The sequence below is a fragment of the Mesoplodon densirostris genome, chromosome 2, assembly GCF_025265405.1.
Source record: "Mesoplodon densirostris isolate mMesDen1 chromosome 2, mMesDen1 primary haplotype, whole genome shotgun sequence".
NCBI classification, from domain to species: domain Eukaryota; kingdom Metazoa; phylum Chordata; class Mammalia; order Artiodactyla; family Ziphiidae; genus Mesoplodon; species Mesoplodon densirostris.
Window position 1 is genome coordinate 33436091 of NC_082662.1, and position 23097 is coordinate 33459187.

A 23097-nucleotide genomic window follows, 5' to 3' on the forward strand; every position below is an offset into this window, starting at 1 on the left:
TCAACGAGAAGTTACTGCTCCAGGTATTTCAGATGGACGGATTAAAGGTTTTTAAGGAAGGATTATTAAAACTAGTTTTTCCTGCTTCTCCACTGAAACTTTTTTTTAAGCCTTAAAACATATTTAGCAACTTTGTGAAGAGCATTTCAGAGACTAATGTTCCTCCTTAAAACCAGCCACCTTAACACAGGGCTCAACAGCTTGAACTCTTAATTCTGTGGCCTCGTCTTAATTCCGGCTTTGCCACTTACTAGGTGGGTGCCTTTGCTGAGCCCGTTTCCCCATTAGTAAACATGTATAGAAACAGCATCTCTTTCCCAGGGCTGTATGAGAAGCTAATGTATATAAACTGCTTGGTCCCCCTTGGCTCACAATAAGTATTCACCTCCACTTCCAGTGGGAAGATGCCGCTTCCCACCCCATTAGCTCCTGAAGTGGTTAATAAACTGATTGGGAAAATTACACATTTAATCTAAAGAATAAGATGACGTGGATTCAATGACAATTTCTTCTCTGACCAAGGAATACATTTATTCTTGAGATTCAAATCAGTTAACGTGGGTAAGTCTCAATAAAACTCAAGGGGGCCAGGATATCCCACAGACTGGGGGAGGAGAAGCCACTGAAGTCAAGTTGAGAAGCCCAGCTTTCCAGATCACGGGATACCACGTGCAGTCTTGGCTTCAGACTCCTGCCCCAGCATCCTGCTGTGTCACACCATGCACCTTGACACACACCTCCCTACACACACACACAGACAGACAGACAGACAGACACACACACACACACACACTCCCACACACCAAGCAGGGGCAGGACTGTGGATTACCTGCATTCACCGCGAGTGTCCTTTCTTTATAGCCCTTACTACAGCTGTAATTATTTGATCAATGTGGACTTCTTTGATCATTGAATTCCCAGAGTCCAGCACAGCACCTGGCACATATTAAGTTCTAAAATATCTGCTGGCTGAATGAAAGGGCTGGCCATAGCTTAAGATTTCCTCAGAGGCTGGTTTTGGCCTAACCCTGGCATCTGAATGAAGTTCAGTACACTTATGGGCTGTTCTCAACTGGGGGACCCTCGGGAGGGTGGTAAAGAACAGAAACGGGAGACCTACCAGAGGAGGCAGGGGAAACCCATGCACGCCCAGGTACTGCCAACAGGTAAGGTAACGGATAAAGACAGTATGTGCTCTTTGTTATCTTTTGGGTAAGGGGAAGAAATAAGAATATATATTTGTATTTGTTCATATTTACTGATACTTAAAAAAACACTTGAGAGGTATGTAAAAAAACTAGTAAGTGGTTATCTATGGGAGGAGAAGGGGATGGAGGTAGGAGCGAGATTTCTCAGTGAATGTCTTTGTCTTTTTATATCATTTTGATTTTTGAAAATTGAACTATGTAAAAAAATCTAGTGAAAAAATAAAACTTTTGCATAGCTAGCTCACATACATTCACAAAGAACTGCTTTTTCAGGTCCCACAGAAATGCGCCTTCTTCCACAATCCCTCCCCTCTTCCCTCCAAAGTGAAATTCTATACAGCTCTTACGGTCTTTGATAGTCTCTTACCTAAATTTGTTGTCTGTGTATATATAAGATATTTACAAGCTCCCTGAAAGCAAGAATCACATTTCATTGTATCTCTGTATCCCTCTAGCCTACTCTAGGGCCTCTCATATAGTAGATTCAGAACAAATAAAATACTGCTTGAGTGGGGAGTTACTGCTTAATGGGTGCAGAGTTTCTGTTTGGGGTGATGAAAAAGTTTTGGTTGCACAACATAAACGCTGCTGAACTGCAAACTTAAAAATGTTTAATTTTATGTTATATTCATATATATGCATACTCACGTTACTGGTAGCTCAGGTCACTCCAATAAGAGAGCTTCAACTGGAGATAACAAATCTCCAATAAAAAAAAAGATCCTCTCCAGATGTTTTCCAGGAATATAGTAAGTGCTCAATAAACATGTGTTAAATAAACAAATAGATAGCATATTAAGAACATCGACTTTGAGAAAAAGCTCTCATGTTGAAAACAAAGCATACCGTGTATGTTAGACATGAACATAAACATCTTTTTAAGGACTAGAGAGGTTCTTGCAAACTTTTTCTTTATTTAACTTTCAATAAAAATATAGTCTCCTAACTCAATAGAAAGATAGCAGTGATTATCACACAGGAGGAGCTCAACAAATGTCAGTCTTCAGTTTTCGAGTTCCATGTCACAACCACCTCAGTCTGATTCTCTCCGTCTCGATGGAATTCCAAAAACTGGTTTGGTTCACTTAATTATCTCACTGGGGCTGATCCTTTACTGCCATTCACCCAAATCCAGAACTCTTGAATTGTGGCTCACGATAACTCAATCATCTATACAAGTGTCCGGAAATTAGATATTTCCAGCCAGAGTCAAGTACATAAAACTTTTTTTTTAAGGGATACAGTAAATCCCAGTATTCATCACCAAAAAGATCAAATGTAAAAAAGTGCAATCTGTGCCTCTTTCAAAAATAGAAGCTTTAAGGTTAAAAGAAAAAAAAAAGCCCTTCCCAAACTCATTACCAGACCAGACATATCAGCCACACAAGGAGCTAACAAGGCCCGCTGTTTCCATGACAGAGAACATGAGAGGTTAAAACCACACCACTGAAAAAATAAAATAAAAAAATAAAACCACACCACTGAGTGAAAGAACTGGACCCCCGACACCTTTGCAAAGGCCACTGGACAAGTGCCTTAAACGCTGGATTTCAGCTCTTCATCATTCTGCCCTAGGGATTCCTTTTCTTTAAGCTCTTTATCATGGTCTGGGGAAATACTCTGACTTTCTATGGTAGTGATGGCATCTGAGTCCAACCTTCTTCTTTTCTTCAGTTGGTGCAAGTGGGACTTGGATTTCATGTGTGCTAAGGCAAAACAAACAAAAAAAATTAGGATTTTCTAACAACTAATCCTGGAAGCATACAAAATTAATTATACAATCCTTTTCTTTAACAGTAACAGGATCAACACATGTACTGGTACAGCTGCTTAGCATTTTTAAGAGAAGAATAAGTCATATGGCCAGCTAGCTAGCAAACTAGCTACCACATATCACGTATATCTGCTGGGGGCTTTATATCACTAAATCCACACAACAATCTTGCGGGACAGTTATTATTCAGCTCATTTTATAGGGCTGCCTGTTACAAATACATTTCAACTCACACAGCTCAAAAGTTACAAATCCAGGGCTTCCCTGGTGGCCCGGTGGTTAAGAATCCGCCTGCCAGTGCAGGGGACACTGGTTCGAGCCCTGGTCCGGGAAGATCCCACATGCTGCAGAGCAACTAAGCCTGTGCGCCACAACTGCTGAGCCTGCGCGAGCCACAACTACTGAAGCCCGTGAGCCTAAAGCCCGTACTCCACAACAAGAGAAGCAATGAGAAGCCTGCACACCACGATGAAGAGTAGCCCCCGCTCGCCGCAACTAGAGAAAAGCCTGCACACAGCAATGAAGACCCAACGCAGCCATAAATAAATAAATAAATAAATAAATAAATAAGTTACAAATCCAAATTCTTATCTGTACTGCAGGACAGATGGCTCAGGCCTACAGTACCCAGAGCCGCCCTTCCCTCTTCTTAACCAGCTCGCTCAGGTTGCCCCTCCTGATGTGACATCCCTACGCCTGGGTCAGATAAGCCATCTGAATGACTAACCCAGATACTCACATTCTCCAGCCCACAATGCACCAGAGAGATCACAGCAAGTATTCTTTTCTGATGATCCCTTTCAAGGATCCACAAAAGCAGTAAAGTGAAAAGCTACTATTGGCTGATATCAATTTCTGACCTCTCACCCCAAAGACAGTTCTCAGCTTCTGACTAACTCACACAAGCTCCTTTTTACCATCCTGTTCTTTTTCAAGGAAATCTTATCTGGAAACACCTATAAAGATAGACAATGAGATTAAATTCTTTTATACTTACTTAAAACATCATTTTTAGGGATTTAGAAGCAAAAGTAGGTAAGGAAGAGGTTAGAAGTCAAGGAAAAGTTTACTTGAGGTAAAAAGTCAGCTTTGTCTCCAGCTAGAGCCTATGGCAAAAAGTGGCCTTCTGGACTGACTCTCCATGGCAGCAGGAGATGGGAGAGCAAGGACTTGACAGATGGCACTATAGAAGGGCTTACACAAGCTACGCTCACAAAGGCTCACAAATGTTGCTTCTCTGTGGCAATCCCTGAAGGACATTCGACAAATCAAACCACTAAGTTTCCTTTAGAAAAAACAATCAGACACTCTCTTTCTCTTCCCCTTTCATCATTATGAACCAACGATAATTGAGGCTTCTTCTGCTGCTTGGGCAATCACAGCCATCCCCAGTCTCTGACAATGCAGTTCATTTTGCCAGCGTTAACAGTTAATAGAACTAATCGTTCTATTGGTTGGTATGGGGGAAAAAATCCACTTCTATGAGAACGCCATGCAAAGCAGTACTCTGAACAGGATTCCAGCCGCTGGGTAAAATACAAGCCCTACTTGTGCCTAAAAGGAGTGAGCCTTAAACAAGTTTCTAAACACAATGTAAATTCAAGGCTTAGAGGCTAAGGCCCTTTTGAGCTTTGCTGGATTACTGCAGAAATCCGACAGGGGGGTGCAATGTGGCTCTATGGCAAAGACAGATCCAGGCTCTGAAACAGGGAACTAGAACCTCGGTGCAGGGCTGTTCCTGGGTTGGTCAGGAGCGCCTTATGAAGAAGACAGTACCTTTGACCACCGTCCTTCTGCGTGTCTAACCGTCTTGCTTTCACACAGTTTCCCTTAACACTTTTCATCACAGTTTTTGCAACCAACACCATTTCAACACCAACACCATTCCACAACAAGAGAAGCAATGAGAAGCCTGCACATTGCGACGAAGAGTAGCCCCCGCTCGCCGCAACTAGAGAAAAGCCTGCATGCAGCAACGAAGACCCAACGCAGCCATAAATACATAAATAAATAAATAAATAAATAAATAAATTTTAATTTTATTTATTTATTTCAAATTTTTATTTTAAGGTATTACCTTAAAAGTTACTGGAGAGACACCACTTTTGAAGAATGTACTCAGGAGGAGTAACTGCACTTCCTGTTCCCTCCCAGCTGTTTCTGCTCCTTTGGCCTCTTGGGTGAGTTGCCTGGCTTCCCTTACAATCCTACCTCACCCCCACTGAGGTCTAAACATGAGACCAAGAAACTACTCAGGCAGGATCATGAAAGTCAAAGGAGCTCTGGCAAGTTAACTGCAGACCTCTCAGTAAAATATCTACTCTAGCTGAAGCTAGAGGGCATATGATCTTCCTTTGAAATTGAGAATACAGAGATAACTCTCCCGTTTGAGAAGGCCTCTCCATGAAATTTGAACAAAGGCTGTTAGAGGAATCTGGCCATTTTTTTTTTTTTTTACAAACAAGCAGACTCCAGCATTCAACCTACCAAAGACCTTAAATTTTTCATGAAGTCAGTGTGACCCACCCTTACAGATTTCTCTATCCTAGACTCTACCTGCCCATTCACGGTCCCCAATGATGATTCGATCACAGAGGTCACACATGTGATAACTTCTCTTGTTCTCAGTTTCACTGCTTGGCATCTTCACTGGAGTGGCTGCAGGCTTGTGGCCCTGAAAAAAAAAGGCAGGGATGGGGGAGAAGCATTTGGTTCAAAGAGATTTGGATATCATACTCTGATATTAAGAGGAGTGAAATTTTCCCAAATTCCTTTTTCTCATCCCAGAGAACAGGTGGGCTGTGAAGAGATTTTAACAACAACCTTTCTGAAAGTGAAAGTAGAAATGCAGCCTCCAGGGATCTAAAAGCAGCCTTCTGCTCTATTCCATGGAAAAGAATGCTTGGTTCCCAGAATAGCAACAAAGGTGTCAGCAAAGGAAAGCTTTGTGAAAACCAGGCAATAGACAGTACCATGATTAATAATCACCTGGATGAAACTTCGCACAATTTCAAGAGCAGGTTCAAGAACAGACTCTTCCCACTTCGAGACATCAGATACTTCTAAGCCATATACTGGGGGAACACTGGGACCAGGTCCTAATGATGACAAAGAAAAGTTGTGAGAGGCCAGCCTCCAAGACCCAATCTATTCTGCTCCTAGGACTCCAAAATCCTCAAGGGAAACATATGGGGTCAAAGAAATAAACATTCTGACCATGCCATTCAATCTAACCAGAAACATGAACCAAACAGCTACACACAATCCAAGAAAGACCCAGAAGGTTGACTGGTCTGCAGCCAATAAGTCTAGCTGTATAATCCAGAGTCTCAGGTGTAGGATCTTCCAGATCAGTCAGGAAAACAATATAGAGTAACAGCTCTAGTGACCACTGTATGGGCTACAATATAAAGGTAGCACGTGACAGGAGGCAATTAGCAGCTTGAAGTGAGTGCCTGTTCTAAGGTCCATATCATCTTACAGTGATGTCACTCTGTGGCAAAAGAGTTCACAGCTTTCTTTAATCTCAGGTTTGTATACATCCCTTCAGCAGTCTAGCATTCACGAAACTCATTAATACCATACTGATAATCAATGGGCTGGCAACAGCAGAGTATCAACCAGTGAGCTGCTGAATCTGAAAATTAGAAAAAAGCCTTGGAATTGAACTAGTTGAGCCCTGTTTCTAAGAAACAGATCTAGAGGAGTATTCAAGAAATACCCTCTGGTAAATATTTCTGAAGGGAGATAAGACTGGAGGTAGCCGAAAGTATAGCTATAAGCATTTCATCCATCTGAGCCAACTATGTTTAGTCTCTGCTGGTAGTTTCCCCAGTCTGTGGATACACTAAATTGCCTTCCACATCTAGGTTAAGTCAGTTGCCTAAAGGCAAAGAGCACTGCCCCATGGACAAAAACATCAAAGTCCTCAGAATGCCAACGGCTGGCAGGTGCTGGCCTTTTGATAGTGCCAACCACAAATAAGATTCTTCATAAACTGGACTGGGCTGCACCTGCCACCACATGGAAAGGTGAGACTGGGAGGGTGCAGGCAGCATCCACAGCACACCTGGCCTTGGCTAAGCTCTGCACCTGTTTCCAGGCCACTCTATATTTTCCTTTCCCCTCTAAGTCCTTTGTTGGGCTTCTGTGCCCTGTCTAAGTACCTTTCAACAAGTTCTCGGCTCCCAGCTGCTATTTCTGGCTTGGGTCCAAGGCCAAGCTGGGGTGGGGAAGTCCCTCTGGCTTCTTGCCAGAACCTTACCCCAGCAGACCAGCCCTTGGCCAATCACACACGGCTCCTGATTTACAGGGCAGCTGTGCCTTTCACTCTTAGCACCAGGACTGCGCCGGCATACACATGAATGAGGAATGGGCATATGATGCACTGTGCATCAAGCCCTCATGACTCAGAGATGGGGGAGTTATTGTGGCTTTACCACAGGAAGAAGTTCTAAATCATTATCCAAAAAAACCCATCTTTTGTCACAGACTAATTGTTAGCCCTGCAGAGAAGAGAAGCTGCATTAGAAATTTGTAGTAGGGAACTTTGTTTCAGCTGACACAAAGACTTCTATCTAAAAGGACATGCAGAGAAAGCAAGGTAAGTAGAAGAAAGTGTAAAAAGCCCCTTGGCGTGAGAACTACACTGGAGAGCTCTAGCAGAGAGTGAGAACCGAGAGAGAGATCCTAGGGTCAACAACATGGCCCAAGGTGTTTCTGTTCAGAGGCACCGAGGAGGAGGGGGAGACCTCAGCTGTACGTATCTGTAACTGAAAGCAGAAATCCAATGGCAAAAGGTAAACAGGGATGATTCAAAAGCATATTAAAAAAGGGCCCAAAAGACAAAACTAGGGTTTCACTTATGCTTAATCTCCTTTAACTTAATCTCCTTTTAGCTCGTAACCACACAGTTTCTTACCCGAGGCGCAATACTAATGCTGTCCAGCTAAAGTTATAACTAAAGGAAATAAGAAGCATGGTGTAAAGCTGAGCGTGGACTTCAGAGTCTGGCCTGCATTCAGTACTCTACTGCTTATTAGCTAGGGAATTTTGGGCAAGTTATTTACCTTCTCTAAGCCTCTATTTACTTATCTGCAAAAAGAAAAGAATACCACCCACCTTGAAGGCTCAGTAACATGTGTATGACACCAAATTTAGTGCTAAGGATGCAGTACAGGGTCCAATGAATGAGAATTTCGTTCCCTTTTCCTTAAAAGTGCTGTTCAACTGAAGTTAGAGTTGCAGCAGCCTGAAGCACTACGTATCTGAACACAGAAGCGATGCTGGGAGAATTGGTGAAAGTTTTGTCTTTTTATACTACTTATCTGGCCCCCAAACCATTTTAATTAGGAAAGCCTCCCTATGGAAATCTGACTGTTCTTCAGGTACAAAATCTGAAGCTAAAAACAACCCTGAGCACCAACTCCGCTAAGAAGGTATTGTTATTTTGTTCTTCCCTGTCTGCAGCCAGCACTCATGTGTTCAAGGCATAAGGCAGATTCTTCCTTGGGAAGAACTGTTTTCTGAGGCATCACAGGAAAACACCCCTGGACAATCACTTATGCAAAACCCCCCAGGTCAGGTCCCAAATCTTAGAACAGATCCAGAAACTAAAGTTCATTTTCTGGGTGAGCTGAGAACATCTATGTTCCACTGAAAGCAGACCCAAGGCATAAGGAAAAACAAGGACACTTACTGCTCAAAAAACGGTTTTTAATCCATCGGTTTTGCTTCCGGGCATATCTCTTAGTCACTCGTTTCAGAGCCTCAATACCTGAAAGACAAGGTAGATATAAGAACCTCTATCTAACCACTTCTCACTCTGCTGAAAGGAAGGCTCATCCAGCCCAGCATTAGAGAAAACTAGCCACGTCAGCACACTGGTGGATACTTGGTAGGTGAAAATCTCAATTCTGAGCTGAAGGCCATTTGGGTCTCTTTTAGCCTCAGCTCCTTCTCAGGCCATAGCAGCAGGACACTCTGTCACCCAAGGATGTCCAAGGCTAGGTTAGATGGAGAATTCACACCTTTCTTTAGGAGCTGGTTTCTAGTCTCTGGTGTGCATTTTCCCTCAGTGATCAGGTACTCGTGAAATTCCTTGAAGCCAATTGATTGGAAGATACCATGTTGATAGTCCTGGCTGGGAACAGGAGAGCATCAGCAGATGAGCCATTGAATCTGAAAGCTAGCAGGGCATGGGAGATGATCTAGCTGAGCCATTTCATCTCATAGATGAGGAAATTGAGATCCTTAGCAGTTACTACCTCTCTGGAATCCTTCCTCCACCTTCCCCACCAGCTCCCAGGTTACTTCCCTTGAAAATTAACTTCTGGGAATGTCTGAGATTAGAAAATTGCAACTGTAACAACTACACCAAACCTCCTTCCAATGATGAAGGGTAGCAAACAAGTAGATCCAAAGCCAGTATTATATGTTTACGGTCTTTTGACCGTAAGCAAGGGGTGGAGAGTAGGTGAAAGTAATAGCCAAATTCTCACCTGTTTTCCACAACTTTCTTCTCATTATAGCGTTTGTGAAAACCTCTTAGTTCATCCAAGAGCCCAGCGGCGAGCATGTTATCCACCCTCTTATCCAAGCGCTCATCTAGAACTTGAATCAAATTAACCCATCAACCAGCAAGCCTGCCGAAGGTGTGTACTATACATGATGAATGCATAGGCTGCCACAAAGAAGAGAATTTGTTCAAATGGAAGAAAAGGTTCAGAGTCCAAAGATTATACAATAATTCATAATTATATTTAGTCACACTTAAAACTCTGCAATTTCAATAAAAACAGCCAGAATGAGGCATGTCTTCTTATGTAAAGAGCACACAATTACAGCTACTAGGAAGAACAAATATTTTATTCTTGTATGGAATGTATATCCATTGTTTATTTTAGAGGCAGCTGAGAGCCCCGTTTTACTCTTACTTTTTTCCATTGTATTTGTTACTCTAACTTTATGCTATTTCATATTTAAGAACTCTCAGATGACACCTTAAATAGGAATGAAAAACTTTAAACCAAAGCCATCCTAAGTATATCTTGAACTACTGAGCCAGACAAAGGAGCAAAGAGTGAGAGGTGATAATCATTCCAATGTGGTGGTCAAACACAGCTTTATTATGAATCAGATACCACTGTTTGATGCTGCACTCTAACACATGTTTTTATTTACAAAATGTTCATTATTAAAACATTACCTTTTTTTATAACCTTATAATTTAAGTTTGAGATAATATAATTTGAGATTAATTTAACAAATTTCCACCATTTCAATTATGCTCTTCTACATCTCTGCCATTGCTATTTCTTGGCTTACAATGATAATAACCTTTTTTTCTATCTTCCTAAAAAGTTTGCATTTATTGAGGACTCACCATGTGCCAGGCACATTCTGAGCACTTGGCATGTATTATTAATTCATCTAATCCTCAACGAAGCTATGAGATATGTATTATTATTATCATCCCCATTTTATAGAAGAGAAAATTGGGACACAGAAAGGTAAACCAACTTGCCTTAAAACTCACATAGCCAGAGACAATGGAGCAGGAATTTGAATCCAGACAGTCTGGCTCAGAGACATGTTCTTAATCACTAAATTATACCGCCTGTTCCCATAACGATCTCATTTTTCTAGACCTAGCTCATAAGTTACCTTTACAAATTGGTCCCTGACTCCCCCCAGAAAATGCTCATCATCCCTTCTCTGTGGCCCCACAGCACCTTCTAGTCCTGCGTTTATCACAACATAGTATCTACCTCGTTATTTGTTGCCCCACTAGACCAGAAGCCCCTTAAGGACAGGTACTGTCTACATTCATCTCTGAAATCCAAGTACTACGTAGAACACCTGGCACTTCATTGAATGCTTGCTGTTATGTCTGTTGGATAAAGAAGTTACTATTATCACAGGGCGTTAGCAAAAAACCAAAAAGAAATACTATCAGTTAGCTAGCTAACCATCATTCCCACTTCTCAGGCCTACTGATTCCAAAATAATCAGTGATCCAGGCTTTAGCCAATCCAGAGAGTCAGACCTCCTTCCACAGGAGCCTTCCTTCTCTTTCTCCTTTGGATTTTCTCTGGATGGCAGTCTCTTTCCCATCCCATCTTATCTCATCCTCATCTTATACTAATCTTACACTCATCTCATGTTATACTAATGCCAGGGCTACCTTTACCTGCTTTCCAGAAAGATACCTAGGGAAATGGCACTGTGTCTTACTAAGTCAATGAATAATGATCATGATAATAAAAGGAATAGCTAACACTTGTTTAGTGCTTATTATGAGCCACTCATAGTTCTAAAGCATTTTTTTTCAAAACAACTTTTTATTGAAGTATAGTTGATTTACTCTGAAGATTTTATACACAGTAATGTATTACTATAAGCTCTGTCTCAGATGAACTCTGGGACACCCAAGGGCTTTTACCTGTCTGTTCAGCATGAAGCCAGAGGATGCATGGGTTAGGGAACTTCAGAGGGCCTCCAAGGGGACCACCACCTTCCTCTGCATGTTGACGATGAAGAAATTCACTATGAGAGATTCCTGTTTCTTCAAACACTTGCAAGCTCCTAAGTCATTTGAAAAGGGAGGGTGGGCACACCCATAACAACCATTAGGAAATATTAATTCTCAAGTGAAACAGGGGAGAGGCTATTTATTATAGAATACCTCACTGTCATTTTCACTGCATAAGCCCCTGAACACATGAAGGTCTGGGGTTACTGCAAACCTATAGCTACTCAGAAAAGGGTTCTAAAGAAAACTTTAGGTAAAGAAAGAAATAAAACTATTCTAAACATATATAAAATTTTCTGAAATCAGTTAAACAGGTTCAGAAACAACAGGTTTCTACTACACAAAGAGAACAGGCCATATTCACTTTCAGGTAAGCAGTAAAAGCTTGTCTGGGACACTTTGCTATAAGCCAACAAGTCTAGTCTCGCTGGAATGCCTTTCCCACAGTACAAAAGTATGCTGTATATCCAGCTCATCAACTTTCTTTTTAAATATGTCTAAAATTAATGAAAAATGCTTCTGACTAATTCAGTACTCTACTAGCACAAAGATCACTGAAGAAAGAACTGCACACTTATTCTTAAGCCACTATCCACTCTGTCAGCATCTATTATGTTATGCAGCACTAGGTAATTTAACTCTCAAATCTATACTCTACCACTCTGGGTGATTGCAACTTATCAGCTTGAAAGTGATCTTTCCCTTCCTGATCCAATTCTACTTCCTGAAACCCTAACACAAGAGGAGAGACCCCTCGTCTTTCCCTATCACTGGTCACTCAGAGAGGACCTTAGAGGGAAAAATGTAATAGATATCTTACTTATCTGGAGGCTAGAATACAGCCTCAAACTAAAAGAAAGATGAAAGAAGTCCTCCAATCTTCTTTTAGAGACTCTAGAGCTCTTGCTTAGAACCTACTGTTCTTACGAAAACACATTCTCAACTCCTTACTAATTTAGAAGTTGCAAAATAAGGAGAAATGATAAGAACTGATTAATAAAAGGGGCAGATAGTAACAACCAAGCGCTAGACTCATACCATAAAACGATACAAAAATGAATGTTCATCAGAGTGTCCCTGAGTTCTCCAAAAGTTTTTGGGAGATTTCTATTTAAATGTTTAAAAATAAAATGTTTGGATACTGGAAAGTATAAACTTCATTTATCTAGAATATGCATTATCGACAGGGTGATACTGCCCTCAAGGGAGCAAAAACACCTTAGATATTACAGTGATGTGTGGTGCTCTCCCAAAATCTTATTCTTCAGTATAAAATTTCATGGAGGGGAGGGAGGGAAACACAATTAGGAAAAAAATTTCTAAAAAGGCTTCAGGGGCAGGGGGGATAATAGAAAAGGATTAAGAAACACTGATGCAGAATACTCATTTGAGTGGAATACTTCATAACCCCTGTCAATACCAAATGTTGCTATAAATATCTAATGTGTATAACCATCCATATAGTAGGTCCTCTACTCTGCCAGATAAGGTATCGCTTCCGGTACTACAGAAAAGTACACCTAAGTGGTGATCACTTTGTAATGTATAGAAATATCAAATCAGTATGTTGTGCACTAGGAATCAACATCGTGTTCTAGATCAATTATACTTCAAAACAAACAAAGTCATAGAAAAAGAAATCAGATGTGTGGTTACCAGAGGCTGGGGGTGGGGGAAGTGGGAACTGGATGAAGGCAGTCAAAAGGTACAAACTTCCAGTTACAAGATAAATAAGTACTAGGTATGTAATGTACAACATGATAAATATAACTAACATTGCTGTATACTATACATGAAAGTTAAGAGTGAGGCCTGAGAGTTCTCATAACAAGAAAAAATCTTTTTCTTTTATTTCGTGTCTATGTAAGTACACTAAACTTACTGTGGTAATAATTTAATGATATATGTAAGGAAAATCATTATGCTGTACACCTTAAACTTACACAGTGCTGTATGTCAATTATATCTCAATAAAACTGGAAGGAAAAAAGTAGATAAAATGACTGATAAAATGAAGATGCAGTCAGAAGTGAACAGAATATGGAGCCAATGAAGATGCATATTTATGGAGGAAAAAATAAACCATCTAATCTTAGGAAGGAAGGGAGGGAGGGAGGGACGGAAGGAAGGAAGGAGGGACGGAGGGAGGGAAGGAGGGAGGAAGGAAGGAAGGAAGAAAAGTATACCTAACACACGAGGCTACAATTTCAAAGTGACCTAACAAAACATGGTTAATGAACTCATAAGGTCATCTCTCTCTTCCCTTCAAGAAAGTCTCCATGTGTAAAGGTGAACTAATCTGTAAGACAGTTTATAAAACCTGCCTCCCACTGGGCAAGCTGCTGGGGCAGAACTCAGCATTGCACAATCAGTTATGAAACCTAAATCACAATGTGAGCTGACTGCATGCCAGAAAAAATGTATATGGAAACTGTTATAAAAGCAAAGATCAAATAGAAAATGAAGCAAGATTACATAGGCCCTAGGGAAAAACTGTATTGCATTATGCATTTTAAATGTAACAACAACAAAGTAGGGTGCAACTATTTATTGAGGGAGTTGGACTGAGGCAGTAACTCTGGGCCTCCTAACCTCCTAACCTGCTGAGCTAAAACACATCAATCTCCACTAACTGCTATTACCAAACCTGTCTCACCCAGGCACACTTAAGAACTGACTGCCCTCTAACTCTAAAGGGGCTTGGTGTCAGTTGGCTCCCAGCTTTCTTACCTGGCCACTTTGCGCTTGTCATGTGGGTGCAGCTTGGCAGCCATTTCTGGGTCCACCTGGCTTAGGCGTTTGTGGAGTGCATGGCCATCCTCCTTTTCAAGCTCAACTTTCTGGTCAATCACTTTCTCAGTGCCCATCTCCCAGGGCTGTTAAATGAAGGTTTAGTAGTAAATTTAATTCAAAAATTCAACAAACACTGAAACACTGTATGTGCCAGGCACTTTACTAAGTGTTCAGGAACACAGAACAGAGATGAATCAGATCTTGCCATATAGTGAGAGACAGATCATAAACAGAAAATTCCAATACACCATGGTAGTGCTGTGAGGCCACAGCAAACAAAGAGGAAAGAGGACTAGCTGTCTAGGAAAGTATTCAGGGAGTACAAGCTACCCAGGCTAACACATCTATATTAACACATCCAGGAGGCTAGTCTTCTCAACAAGTGTAACGAGAGTGGACCAGAATTTCCAGCACATTATAGTTTGCAAAGTCCCACCCTACGCAATAGCATCTCTGTAAGAATGGTTAATGTCAGATATCTCCCTGACATATAGATTGTTTCAGCCAGGAAATGCTGAATCAGACTAATGTACTGTTAACTTACATGGAGATGCTAATTAATCCACAGAGGAGCATTTTTCCCACACACAGCCCCTGTCCTTAAGCCAGCCTGGAGAAGCACACTTCACATATGGAGGTGGCATTTGCTTCAGAATATTAAGTAGGAAAGTTAGTACAGTTGCTGAATACCCATTAAAATTAGCCAGCAAGAAAGAAGAACCCATTTCCTCATTGAATTACAAGTGAACTAAACATACCTTAGCATTGACAAGAACTTTCCAGAGCAGAGACTCAATGTAATAATTGGTTCCTCCCACGACAATAGGAATTTTATCTCGGGCAAATATATCTTCAATGTGAATGTTAAGAAAGACATCACAATATTAATATCAAGAAGAAAATCTGACTCACTTGGAAGTAGGGTATTAGTAAGAAACCACATTCATCATATTTTTGATACTAGTCTTCACCGTTTCTCATGAGTTCTCAGAATCATTTCCTATCAGTTCTGGAGGGACTTGCATAAACCATAGACAGATGCATGATGGTAATTCCTTCCAATTCGAGAACTTTCTAGGCCTTGCTGCTAAAACTCAAAGCTTGCTTAGTATTCAAAATCAGCTTAACAAGCACAAGCCTAAGGACTCTCACAGAATTAAGTGTCAACTGCTCAGGAAGCCACTAAGATGATATCCACTGTGTGAGTTTGCCTTCTAAGGCAAATTACAAGCTGGTTTCTCTAAGCCGTAGTTCTTAGACTCATCTTCACCATTTTGTGGTAGTAGTGCACATTTTAGCCACTTGAGACTCTACCAGATGAACTGGGAAGCATAGGCTGTGAAGACAAACAGATTTCAATTACCAGCTCCAACACTCAGCAAGTCATTCAACCTGTCTGAGCTTCAGTTTTCTCACCTGTAAAACCCTCATGTTTTTTTTTTAATTCTGGCTGTGTTGGGTCTCCATTGTTGCGCGTGGGCTTTCGCTAGTTGTGGTGATCGGGGGCTACTCTTCGTTGTGGTGCACGGGCTTCTCATTGCAGTGGCTTCTCTTGTTGTGGAGCATGGGCTGTAGGCTCATGGGCTTCAGTAGTTGTGGCTCACGGGCTCTAGAGCGCAGGCGCAGTAGCTGTGGTGCATGGGCTTAGGTGCTCCACGGCATGTGGGATCTTCCCGGACCAGGGCTTGAACCCGTGTCGCCTGCATTGGCAGGTGGATTCTTAACCACTGCACCACCACAGAAGCCCCTCATGAGTTCTTATGAGCATTACATGTGACAGTGCGAATAAAATCCCTAAGACAATGCCTGAAATACTTTTTTCAACTGAGTAAGCACTCAATTTACTTTAGTCATTATTTTTACACCACTGCTACTTGGAATTTTTCTCTTTAGAATCTCTGTTGAACAGATAATTATCTGCTTTAAGAAGGGCTTTCCTTCTGAGAATAACTGATAAAGAGACTTTCAACCCAGATAAAGACTCATTTACACACTTCTTCCCCTTGCCAGCCAGTCTGTGGGCATAGAGATAGATGACCTCTCTTCTGTCAGAAACCCTCTATAAGAGGTTGGGGTAGGGTGGGGAGAAAGATGTTACTAATCAAGGAGCATAAGGAAGAAACGTGTCTATTCGTTTTTTAAAAAGAGAAACAAATTCTATATCCCCCCCTATAAATTAAGTATAAGAAACATACAATTACACAGTAATTGTAATAAAACTTCAAATATATAATCTGACTAACAAAGGGAAAGGAAGCAAGGAAAATAAAAGGGGAAGGGGAAATGGTGAGATACCAGAAGGGAGAGATGGAAAAGAGGGAGGGAGATGGGATAGGAGTTATTTGGTGGGAAAAGGTTTAATATGTTTGCCCAAGCCATGAAGCAACTGTGATGCTAAGCAAAAAACCTTTCTCTCTGGGCCTCAGTATCTACTACGCTCACCTGTCAAATCAAGAAGGTTGATTGAATATTTCTTAAGGTACTTTCAGTTCTGACACTCTGATTCTAGGTTCTTACTTAAATTCACAAATCTCCAATCCTCTAAGTGATCTGATTAAGTCATCCCCTGTTGTTGCTGCCCTTTAACTCTTTTAATTAGCTCTCCACTTTCCATCAGTTCTTTCTGAACAACTGAACTGTCTTACAGCAACAATGTTCATTTGGTGATATGTTTTTTGTTTTTTGGGTTTTTTTTGCGGTACGCGGGCCTCTCTCTGTTGTGGCCTCTCCCGTTGCGGAGCACAGGCTCCGGACGCGCAGGCTCAGCGGCCATGGCTCACGGGCCCAGCCGCTCCGTGGCATGTGGGATCTTCCCGGAGCAGGGCACGAACCCGTGTCCCCTGCATCGGCAGGTGGACTTTCAACCACTGCGCCACCAGGGAAGCCTGGTGATATGTTTTAATGTGCAAAGGGCTTTCATATACATTACTTCATCTGATACAAGTGCCTTATAAAGCAGGTAGGGCAAGAATTATTATCCGTATTTTAATCTCTGCCCACTTGACAGGCAAAAAAATATTATCTCATTATTTTGATTTGCATGGCCTCGATTAACGGCAACGGTAAACTCTTTTTCATGTTTATCACCATTTATATTTCTTCCTTTGTGAATTACTACTCATGCTCTTTAAGTATTTTTTGAGTTCTTCATATATTAAGTATACTAATGTTACAGATATTTTCCCCCTGGTTTATAGTCTGTTTTTGTTGTTGTTTTCAAATTTTTAATTTTTTGGCCGCATCTAGTCTTTTTAATTTTGTTTCTAGTGAGCTGGGTTTTTATTTTAATTATAAAATATTCAGTACATACAAAAGAACATTTGCAGCATATGTAAATAATAAAGCCTAAAAATAAAACAAATACTCATGAACCCAATGTAAGAAAGTGAATATTATCAATTCTTTTGAAGCTTCCTATGTAGTAATTCCCATCACAACCCCTTATTGCCCCTCTCTGAGGGAACCACTGTCTTGAATTGTTTTGTGTATTGTTTGTTTTTCATCATTCCCTTGCTTTTCTTTACATTATTACTGATGTATATAAAACCCTAAACAACATATTGGTTAACTTTGCTTGCTTTTTAACTTTTATAATACATGGTATGACCATCTATGTATCCTTCTATAATCTCCCACATTTTATGTTGTTTCTGAGATTCTTCCACATTGACTGATGCATGTAACTGCAACTTATTCATTTTCACTGCTAAAAAAGTACTTATATGAACAAAGCACATTTTATACATTCTTCTGTAAGTAGGACTTTGGGTATTTATATGTTTTTGCTGTTAAGAGCAATAATGTTAAAATTAGATCTACCACCTATCTCCTGGTATACTTGTGGCAAGGCTTCTCTAGGGTAGATACCTAGGAATTGAAATGGTTGAAATACTTTCTTGCCAGTACGAATTCTTAATCCTAACATATCCAAATCTAGCTATTTTCCTCAAAAAACCCCCCAAAAAACAAAAAAACTATTATGGGCACAGATAGTAGTGATGGCTGCACAACAATGTGAATATATTTAAGACTACTGAACTGTACACTTATAAATGGTTAAGATGGTAAGTTTTATGTATATTTTACACAATAAAAAGGAAAAATTGAATTTAAAAATCCTTTAAAAAAAAAGACTGTATCTACAAAGTCCTTCCCTACTCTAAAATCACATAACTACTCAATTATATATTATCCCATTTGTTTCAAAGTTTTGTTAAAAAAAATACATATTTACTTAACTCTGAAATCCATCTGGAATTTATGTCCATATAATAAGGACCTGATTTTTTTTTTCCAAAAATAATTAACTGTCCCAGAAATAATTATTAACTACTACATTCTTTCTCCACTGTTTTGAAATTCCACCTTGATCATAAGCTAAATATATACATCCATTTGAATTTGTATCTGACTTTTCTAATCTGTGCCATAAATTTGTCTAGTATTATGTAAGTTCCATGCTATTATAATTATTAGGAATTTTCAATACGTTTTAATATGTAGCAGTCCAGATATTAAAGGCAGTCTGGACATTAAAATATAAGGGCAGCCCCTGCCTTATGTTATTCTTTTTTCCAAAATTTCCTGGTGTTACCCACAACAATTTTTTCCTAATCCCTTTGGAATTCTAACTATAATTCCATTATATTTATAAATTAATTTCTTATCCCCATTTAAAGGGTGGGAAAGTGAAGCTCAGAGGGGTAAATGCTTTACCCAATTAAATTTTTATAGTCAGACGAGGCAGTTCTAAAACTAGGACATGGATTTTCTGGCTCCTAAATCAGTGTTCTCTCCACTAAAATGGCACCTCTCAAATTTTAATATGCATGTGAATCACCTGCGACTCTAGTTAAATGCAGATTCTGATTCGGTAGGTCTAGAATGAGGCCCAAATTCAGCACTTCTACAAGCTCCCAAGTGATGCTGATGCTGCAGTCTGAGGACAAGACTCAGAGTAGCAAGAACACTATATCTTTTCAATCCAAGTAGTTCTCATGGGAATGCTACTATTGATCTTGGGTACCTCTGCTTAGGAGAAATTGTCACTAGAAAGAAAACTTTCTTGGCTTGGGCTGCCTTGCAGCCACCAAGCCTAGTTGCTGTCTTTCCTAAGGATATCAGAGCAGTTGCTTTGTTCCTGAAGTCCACCACTGTGTAATTTGTCACAAGAGGATCCACAAAGCTGATCATGTGGTGCTGGCACATTCTCTGCTCTTGGGCAGAAACCTTGTTGGTGATGATGTCTAGGCCTTCATAAACCTAGGGGAAAGAAAATTAGCATGAGAAAGTCATCTATCTCCATAAGATGCACACTTGATGGGCAGAAATGGTGATCTATTCCTCTCTGCAGCCAAACACTTGACTGACCCAAAGCACCAGAGGAAATGTGTTCTAACCAGAGCGCAGCCAGATCCACATTATCCAAGACAAAGGAAACAGAAGAAAACAGAACATTGGCTTTCTTATCAAATAGTGGCTATTAACTCAGACTTAAAGATAAAAAGTATATGTAAATCGGTGCCCAAATAAGAACTAACTCTGCAAGATTAACTGGAGGTTCTTTGGCCTGAACTTCAAGCATTTAGAAGTGGGCAGGTTGTTACAACTTACCACAAGTCTCCAGAAAGGTAACATTTTGCATTGCTCATAGTTCTACTTCAAATGCTTAGATATTTTTTGGATTTAAATGCTCTGAAAGGTTTTTAGAATTTGTAAAAGATTGGCTCCATTTGTGGAGAAGTGGCCTATCTACAAAGATATATATAAAACACACACATACACGCTTTGAAGTCAGAACCCCTAATACTGCTGAACTGTAGTAGAAACAGTGTGCCAAATTACTACTTCAGGAGGTCAGCAAATACAGTCTAAATACTCAAAGGCAATATCCTGTCTGTAAGCTCTTGATCTGCCAATTAAACTAAAAAGTTCAAGTGTACTTTTTCTAAATGCAAGGTCTCAGATGGAGAACAGATCTGAAAATACTAGTTTGAAAATAGGGATGAATGCTTTGGGATTAAATGTTCTCTCTGTAATCACGGATTCTACAGGGAGCACTGAATGAACAAATAATAAGTTCCACAGAGACCACAAAGATGTTAAGAACATTTTTTAATCTCACATTTCCCTTTACTTATATGGGTGTCAAATAAGTACAGTACAGTATAATGGTTAGGAGGAAGGACCCTGGTGCCAGGCTGCCTCAGATCAATTCCTAGCTCTGCCACTTACTAGTTATTTGTACTTGGAGTAGTCAGTTACTAACCTCTGCGTGCCTTAATACCTCATCAGTAAAATGAGGATAATAATATCTATCTCATATGGTTGTTGTGTAATTAAATGAGTTAATACATGTAAAGAACTTAGTTTTTGCCTGGCAGATGGTAAATACTATATAAAGGTCACACATTACTACCCATATTACTACCATCAATACTATCACAACACAAGAAGAATGGGAAATAATTTTAGTGTCACTATCACTCTGAAGCCTCTGTGCTCCTAGCTACTGAGGTTACTTACTCAACAAGGATATAAGCTATCTTCAAGCAAAAAGAAAACTGTTAATTAGTAAGACAGCACACAAGAATCTAAAAAAAGAGTGGATATATGTATATGTATAACTGATTCAGTTTGCTGTACACCTGAAACACATTGTAAATCTATACTGCAATAAAAATTTTTAAAAAAGAAACCTTATAGTACAACTTTCTCTGAAATAAATAAACCAACAGCCCTCTTTAAAAAAAAAAAACCAAAAAACAACACACAGAAAATATATAAATAGAGCCATAGAGAAAGAACTAGTTTTGCCTTTTTTTTTTTTTTAGAAGGATATTTATTTATTTTTGCTGTGTTGGGTCTTCATTTCTGTGCGAGGGCTTTATCTAGTTGTGGCAAGTGGGGGCCACTCTTCAGCGCGGTGCACAGGCCTCTCACTATCGTGGCCTCTCTTGTTGCGGAGCATAGGCTCCAGACGCGCAGGCTCAGTAGTTGTGGCTCATGGGCCCAGTTGCTCCACGGCATGTGGGATCCTCCCAGACCAGGGCTCGAACCCATGTCCCCTGCATTAGCAGGCAGCCTCTCAACCACTGCGCCACCAGGGAAGCCCTAGCTTTGCCTTTAACTAACTCATTTATCTGTGCCTGACAAGAGAACTGCATTCTTACACCTGAATATTGATGGAATCTTAAATCATAGGGTGTTCTTTTCCCTGTATCTTGAACAAGACTTCATTCAAACATTAGACCACAGTATACAGTAGGGTATACTGTATACTGTGGTCTTCTGTGCAAATTAAGAAAACTAAAGGAGGGAAAAAGAATTAATAATTGTGTGCCTCTCCTTCTTTTCCCACAGCCTTCAGTTGGCTCTATTGAAGCTTAGATTCCAAATGACCCAATGTTAAAAATCAAGCAACAGGGCTTCCCTGGTGGCGCAGTGGTTGAGAGTCTGCCTGCCGATGCAGAGGACACGGGTTCGTGCCCCGGTCCGGGAAGATCCCACATGCCGCCGAGTGGCTGGGCCCATGAGCCATGGCCGCTGAGCCTGCACGTCCGGAGCCTGTGCTCTGCAACGGGAGAGGCCACAACAGCAAGAGGCCTGCGTACCGCCAAAAAAAAAAATATCAAGCAACAACTTGATTTTGCCAAAAGAGGACTTCTGACCTCTGTAAATAGATTCTCATTTTTAACACTGAGATTAACGTTAAGAAAATATATACTTGCAAATGCATAATTATCAGCCCCCACCTCCAGAAAAGCCAAAATGTAAACATCTCTACCAGCACATTCTATCAGATATGTAGATAAATTTGAAGATATATTTTCATCCTGTGTTCTGCCTTTAGGTGTATTTTCTAGAGCCCCTTAAAATGGCCAGTTTTAATAGATAAACACATAAACATAAATCAAACAGAGGGGACTTCCTTGGTGGTGCAGTGGTTAAGAATCTGCCTGCCAATGCAGGGGACATGGCTTCGAGCCCTGGTCCGGGAAGATCCCACATGCTGCGGAGCAACTAAGCCCGTGTGTCACAACTACGGAGCCTGTGCTCTAGAGCCCGTGAGCAACAACTACTGAGCCCACATGCCACAACTACTGAAGCCTGTGCACCTAGAGCCCATGCTTGCAACGAAGAGAAGCCACCACAATGAGAAGCCTGAGCACCGCAACAAAGAGTAGCCCCCTGCTCGCAGCAACTCGAGCAGCAACGAAGACCCAACACAGCCAAAAATAAGTAAATAAATAAATTTATTAAAAGAATAATAATAGGGCCTCCCTGGTGGCGCAAGTGGTTGAGAGTCCGCCTGCCGATGCAGGGGATACGGGTTCGTGCCCCGGTCTGGGAGGATCCCATATGCCGCGGAGCGGCTGGGCCCGTGAGCCATGGCCGCTGAGCCTGCGCGTCCGGAGCCTGCGCGTCCGGAGCCTGTGCTCCGCAACGGGGGAGGCCACAGCAGTGAGAGGCCCGCATACCGCAAAAAAAAAAAAAAAAAAAAAAAAAAAAGAATAATAATAAATCAAACAGAAGGTAACCCTAGAACTAAGCTCACCTTATTTGCTGAAGGAAGTAGCCTAATGTACTGTTTATGGTATATTTACAAATGTCAATGAATATCAGGAAGAAGAGCATTAATGGTTGAAAAAAAAACAAGAGTTCTTGCTGGTAGAGTTAACAAACTAAAAACTGTAACTGAATCTTGGTTAACAGTGTAAACTGTCATCTCTGAGTGACTTGTTAACCCTTTGTTTCCTGTACCATCAGATTAAAAGAAACTGATCATA

General features: G+C 40.7%; 1 protein-coding gene across 3 annotated transcripts in view; it reads right to left on the reverse strand.

Annotated features, from left to right (window-relative positions):
• Nucleotides 1–2102: 2102 nt before the first annotated feature.
• TRIT1 (tRNA isopentenyltransferase 1) overlaps nucleotides 2103–23097 on the reverse strand; it is a 49610-nt gene continuing 28615 nt past the window's right edge. For 2 of the 3 annotated variants that reach the window (XM_060089575.1, XM_060089576.1), the window contains exons 2-11: nucleotides 19428–19570; nucleotides 15067–15163; nucleotides 14246–14391; nucleotides 11426–11568; nucleotides 9483–9594; nucleotides 9012–9124; nucleotides 8681–8758; nucleotides 5971–6080; nucleotides 5539–5656; nucleotides 2103–2914 (exon numbers count right to left, since the gene is read on the reverse strand). In XM_060089575.1, the coding sequence (XP_059945558.1) occupies nucleotides 2745–2914; nucleotides 5539–5656; nucleotides 5971–6080; nucleotides 8681–8758; nucleotides 9012–9124; nucleotides 9483–9594; nucleotides 11426–11568; nucleotides 14246–14391; nucleotides 15067–15163; nucleotides 19428–19570 (1230 nt within the window). In that variant the 3' untranslated portion in view covers nucleotides 2103–2744. The remainder of the gene's footprint in view (nucleotides 2915–5538; nucleotides 5657–5970; nucleotides 6081–8680; nucleotides 8759–9011; nucleotides 9125–9482; nucleotides 9595–11425; nucleotides 11569–14245; nucleotides 14392–15066; nucleotides 15164–19427; nucleotides 19571–23097) is intronic. The other variant, XM_060089577.1, reaches the window with a different exon arrangement.